This window comes from Rhea americana, unplaced genomic scaffold, assembly GCF_003343005.1.
Source record: "Rhea americana isolate MKP2758 unplaced genomic scaffold, rheAme1 scaffold_541, whole genome shotgun sequence".
Classification (NCBI taxonomy): domain Eukaryota; kingdom Metazoa; phylum Chordata; class Aves; order Rheiformes; family Rheidae; genus Rhea; species Rhea americana.
In genome coordinates this window covers 36,329-42,328 of record NW_028186692.1, presented here as the reverse complement: position 1 = coordinate 42,328, position 6,000 = coordinate 36,329, and the positions used below count along the sequence as shown (strand labels likewise).

The window sequence follows — 6,000 nt, the reverse complement described above, 5'->3', positions numbered from 1 at the left end:
AGATGCACTCTATTATTATTATTTTTTTTTTTTTTTTTTTTTTAAAGTTTAATTTACAGGAGGGCCAGTCAAAATTGCTGCCTGTGTTGTAAGGAGCTATTGTGTGAAAGGGTGAGGGTTCACCTGTGAGCCAATCAATCTGCATACATAATTGGTGTTGACAAAATGAATGTGGAAGGAYTCTGAGGTTACCATGGGAACCCAACAGGAGATGAATTCTGGCTCAATGGATTTGAGTAAAACGATGTCTCAGAATGTTTTGTTCTTGGGCAGTATGAGGGGAGAAGATAGCTTGAAACAGCTTATGGTCTTGTGGAGGTCCTCTTGGGACTTTCTGCCTGTTCACTCCCATGTTAAACCAAGATATGTAGGCTCACTGTGCTCATTGTGTGAGAATAGGTGGTATCCTTGCAAAGGGATCCTGTTTTTAGCATCTTGGAGTGGCGGGTGGAAGAACAGTCAGGCTGTGAAGAGGCAAACAAACCAGAGAGAAGAATGTAAGTTTTCTAGGCATTCCTGATTCCTCAATAACTAGGAGTACCTGCAGACAGAAAGGCAATGGAAACTAGACTTCAGGCCTATTTAAAGGTGAAGTGCCCTTGTAATGCAGTGTACAGATGATGCTACATGCACCATGGAAATGTTTATCCTTGCAGGTAATGTTGCTCTTTAGCATGTCTGGGAAAGGACCTTGGACTTCTGCAGTGTTTCCACGGGCATTCGGCTTGATATTGTCAATGTTTATTGCCTATATTTCTCTCAYTGAGCTGGGTGTAGGAAGGTGGGAGGGAAAAGGAAGCGTTCTTGGCTCTGTCTCCCCAGATTCTCCATCTCTCTTTTTCAGGTAGGAGTGGAGTCGAGTCCTCACTTTGCTTCCAGTTTAGCAGCTTCCACGGAGACCTCCTATACTGCTTCACAAAGCAAAGAGCTTGTTAACTGGCATTTCATACCCCTCCTAAACTCTCTTGATCATAAAGAGCACTTTCTTGGTACCTGGTAATTTTTGTTATCTCATTAGAGGAACTAGTATCTCCTCTGCCTACCCAAACAACTCATTAAACAGAGTATTAGGTCTTAAATACTTTAATTACTTCTTCCCTCCATGCTTGTATTGACTCTGTCACTTCTTCCTGGTTCAGAACCAGCATGAAGATGTCAAGAAACAGCTGCTTGACCTGCAACTACAGCATAACAGCTTGAAACTGGAACATCGTAAGACACTGGAGACCCACAGCCAGAAATACACCCAGCTGCAGCAAGAGAAGGATAGTGAAGTCACAAACTTGCAGGGTGAGTAAGACAGAGCGATGAAAATACTGGGCAGAAAAGGACTGAGAAGAACTGAGCTCAGGAAAGGAGAGATCCTGTTCTCCAGGCCTTCCAAAGGCCTGCAAACACTATAGGAACACTCCTATACAACCCTAGGTGTAGTTCCTTAGCCCTTCTATATCTCATTTGGAGTATTGTCCTATTGAAGTGTGGTAGTTCAGGAACAAGGGTGATAAAACTGGCTAAGTGTCCTGAGCCTGCAATGAGGGAAGTTGAGAAATAGAGCAGACTATTGAGCAGCTTCCAAATACAAAGGGAACTGCTGGAATTTGTGGGTGGTGGGTTTGTGGTAGAATTCCAGAACACCATGAAAGCAGCCAGCTAGTTTGGCTGGCAATCCTATTCTCAGCCTGCAGGTTCCTGGAGCTGACAGTGTGCTGTCAGGATAGTGTTACAGAGGGTGGAGCTCCCTTCTTCCAGGGGAGACTGTGTGACCTTGTGTTTACCTGAACTTTCAGTTCTCTGGGGTTGAAAGACTGCTATATGGAGACCTTTAGTCTGTCAACACCAACACCTTTCATGGTCTTATTTTAAAAGCCTACCTGACTTTTACTGGCTGCTTACTCTCACTGCAGCTGCTACTTATCTTACTTGTGCAGATACTTAGCTTATTTGTGCAGAATTTTGAGCGCCAGATAAGATTAGAACTTGTGCCAGATGCTGAACATGTTCAGACTATGATAGTCCGTCTCTCAAGGAGGTAATGCTTGAAATGGTCAAGATGATCCAAAACCAAGAGGAGAGAGAGGCTAAGGCACACAAGCATGCCTGTAGTCTCACAGCAGGTTGGAGCAGAAACAGCAGTTCTAACCATTAGGTGATACTGTCTTACCCTATCCTTTCTGTGATGGAAGAGTGCAGCTAAGTTATCAAGAGATGCTCTTTGTGGCACAGACAAAACATTGCAACACTGAGATTCCATCTATTTCAATATATATTTCCCACTTATCTGCACACTTCTTTTTTTAAAAAAATAACAGTTCTGTTTCTGAAATACTAGAATCCTGTAAATTCTAACATTTAAGTTTGGAAGCAAGTTAAACATGCTTTCTGTTTGTGGTAAAGGTCTATAAAATGCATTTAATAATGTAAGTATTGCAGGGAATGCTGATCCTTTAATTCCCAAAGATCAGTTTCTGTTTAGTCTGCTGCTTAATTGGRTCTTGGAGTTTTTGAGGTTCATGTCTGTCTTTAACTTAGATTAGGTCTGGGAGAGTGAGAGCCACTAACTTTTCTTTCCCTGCCCCCTCTTGCTGAAGGATTAGCCTAGGATCATAATATCTGCTGGGCTGGAAAGGGAAACTTGAGCACAGGTGAGTGAAACACTACCTAAATATTTAATTCTATCTTTCTTTGAAATATGCAGCCCTTTACCACCCCCTGCCCCCTCTGAACCCCACTACTCCCCCCAATAAAAAAAGCAAGAAAATGAATTCTGCCACAGAGAAAGGAGCATAAAAATTATCAAAACAATCTGAAGAGGAAAGGCGGGTCAGGAAGATTGACTTAAGGCTGAGATATTAATATTTTCTGTCCATCTTTCTAAGCTGCTATTTACTTGGTCTCAGCTCTCTTCTGTGCTTTAAGGACAAAGCTGGCTAGTAAGCCTTCCCTTAGGAGAAAATATTGGGAACCATGGCATGTGGTAAAAACAAGGCAGTCTTGCAAGCAAAGGTGTAGAACTAGCAGTACTTCTAAGGCCTGATTTTCTTTCCTCATGTTCCACTGGTACTTCTGTGTATAGTGTGTCCTCAGGAGAGCTGTTGAGGAAGGCATACCTCTCAGTATATTAGGAGAGAACAAGAGAGGCATCTGAGCAGTGAGTGTGGCTCTGAATTGCTAAAGTGGAACTGGAGGATTTTTGCCAGATTTAGTTTCAAAAATGAAAAGATCACTCCAGGGGTGCTGAGAGAAAATAGAAGCCCYGTAGGAAGTATACAGGACTGCTCCCAAAGGTAGAGCTTGGTTTGGTAGCTCCTCTTGGTGACTCTGGTTTCTTTAAGGTAGCTCTCCAGGCTAATGATGAAGCTACTGGATGCATATGACACTGGGATTTGGGGTATTGCAGCTGCTACTCTGTCATGTAATCCAATGCTTGTGGTGCTATTGGGGTAACTATATCCTGTCTCTGAAAATCCCTGCCTCTGGAAATAGTTTTTGGATACTGGAAAATAGAGTATGAGTGTATACTGTTGTTCATATAGCTGAAGCTTCACAGCCCTGTTAAGTGAGACCTGTCTGATCTGTCTTTCTCCCTTGTGCTCCAGATCCTCCCCTGTTGCATTTTGATTTCTGTGTATTTTCTTCTTAGCTTTGTAAGACTTGTTTGTTTATGCCACACATCACACCCCCAGCACAGCTTGTCCTCTGCTGTGTTCCCCAGCTCTAATCTTGCACTTCCCACTTTTCTTATTGCTTATTGGCACAGTCAGCTCTGAAGGCAGAGAGGTAGCTTGGATCGTTATTGAACTTGCAATAGAGCAAAGACCCTGCAGTTAGACTGGAAACCTTGGTCCCATTAAGACCAGTAGTAAGACTCCTTCYGATGTTGTTGGGACCAGGATTTTAGATCCCTGCCACAGTGATGCAGAGGAAGGACATAGTGGCATGAAGGTCTTGATTTCCAGTTTCTGAATGTGCTTTGAAGACCTAGAGATTCATGATGTATTGCCTTCCTTCAGACACCCTCCCATGCTGGGGATACCTTTGCTTCTGTTGAAGGTCTGTAGAAAGGTCTGCACTGTAGTTAGGTCTYTGCAGTATTACTCTTGTGCTAGCTGTCATTTAGCCTGGACTAGCTTCCTGAGAATATATCCCTAGTCCACTGCTCCAGACGAACAACTACAGCGAAGTGTGTGCTTTCCCCACTGTGTGTACCTAAGTTAACTCAGTTAAAGCCACTTTATCTGTAGTCTCATGGTTGTAATTCCAACTTCTGGCTGCAGGGAAGACAGACTTGCCTTTCTTTTCATATAGCTTCCTAGAGCTTGCTTTTTCTCATGTTAACCATCTTCACTGCAAGAGAAGAGGATAGTATCCAACCACAAGAGCAAACTGCCCTGTCCTTGGGATGAATGTTATAAAAAGATGCACCATTGTATTTAGAAATACATGTAATATTGAGCTGAATTGTATGTTAGATTTCAGTCTAGAGCAAAGTGACTGTGTTGCAATGGAAAAATACCCCTCTTTGTACACACTGTTTTCAGAGAAATCCCAGTGCACACAGTATAGTTCTAGTGATGTTTTAAGAGAGCTTCAGGCAGAACATCCAAAATAAGGCTGATATCTTTTGATACAGTCTTCCTCTTTCCTGATGGATCCMGATTTATATTCAAGACAATGCAATGCGAATTCCTTGTGTGTCTTGCCATTCAAGTGCTGTGGAGCATACAAAGAGCTTGGAAGGATCCTAGCCTGGGAGCTTGTGGGCACAAGCTTGCTGCTAAACATGGTAGGAATAAATGTCCTTGAGGAGCAGATTGTGCTGTTATTGCATTCTGTARGCTTTATTGTAGCCTTCTTCCAGAAGGCAGCTCCTATATGCAGTTGGAGAGAACCTCCTTGGTGGGTCTGCTATGGGTGCATAAGAGCTGACAGAGCTCTTTTGTAGCTGTTCCTTAACCTTCCRGTTCCCAGGAATGAGTTCTGACTGCTGTCTATTGCTATCCTTCTGTTCAGCTGCAGTGGATGAGTGAAATAGAGAAGGAACAAATATCCTGGGATAAGTGTTTTCAGTAATAACAAGCAGATCAAGAACCTGATCCTGATAGCAATAGTTAGCAGAGGGACACTAGAGGAGGAAGTTCCTCAAAGGGTAGAAGTCCTGRATGCTGAAGGGGTTGGTGATGAAGGCTTGTAAGTTTGTTCGGTTTGGCAAATCCATAGCTACTGCTTTGTGATAGTTACTGGACTTAGAGAGCCCTAAGAAGTCCAGAGGAATTTGTGGTAAGGAAGAGAGCTGTTGTGCTCTCTTTGTTGTGCTACAAAAGTAGCTCTTTTAGTGCAGATTCTTTCTTTTGTTGCAGATACAATCTTTAAACTCAGAGAAGAGAGCAAGCTTCTTCGGAAGGCCCACCAGGAGGTTCACTCTCAACTCCTTAACTCCCAGGTAATTGACAAGAGACTGTCCCATGTGACAAATGTGGGGCARTCTTTCATTGGGGACTGCATGCCTCCTCCAATTCCCAATCATAATTAATTTAGCTATCTACTGTATTCCAGTGGGATGAATTGCTTAAAACAGTGCTGGTATGAGCAGTGTAGATACTTTCTGGACCAGTAAAATTCTTCAGCTTGGAGTCTGGCCCAGTAGCTGAAAATACAGCTATGCTACAATAGTCACTCCAATTTAGGTGGGCACAAACCGGCTTCTTCCTAAGCCTGAAATCCTTCCTATCACTTACCCACATATATCTATTCCATCCTAAATGATGACAAGTTGTCTCTGCTTGTGACTAAAATTGCAGAGAGAAATAGCAATGCAGAGTTGCCCTACTTAGTTTGATGGGAATGTAAGCAGATACACAGCAATCTCAGGGGAAATAAAGGTCCCCTTCTGTGTGTCCTTGTGAAATCGTAATAGGGAGGGAGACCTTGAAAGGATTCTGAAAGAGCTACATAAACAAGATGTCTTTTGTTCAGTAATAAAAGCATTGGAGCGAGGCTCTG

General features: G+C 42.9%; 1 protein-coding gene across 5 annotated transcripts in view; it reads left to right on the top strand.

Annotated features, from left to right (window-relative positions):
• LOC146588079 (uncharacterized) overlaps positions 1–6,000 on the top strand; it is a 44,123-nt gene that overhangs the window by 15,363 nt on the left and 22,760 nt on the right. For all 5 annotated transcript variants that reach the window (XM_085318584.1, XM_085318583.1, XM_085318585.1 and 2 more), the window contains exons 5-6: positions 1,140–1,290; positions 5,358–5,440. In XM_085318584.1, coding sequence (XP_085174710.1) covers positions 1,140–1,290; positions 5,358–5,440 — 234 coding nt within the window. The remainder of the gene's footprint in view (positions 1–1,139; positions 1,291–5,357; positions 5,441–6,000) is intronic.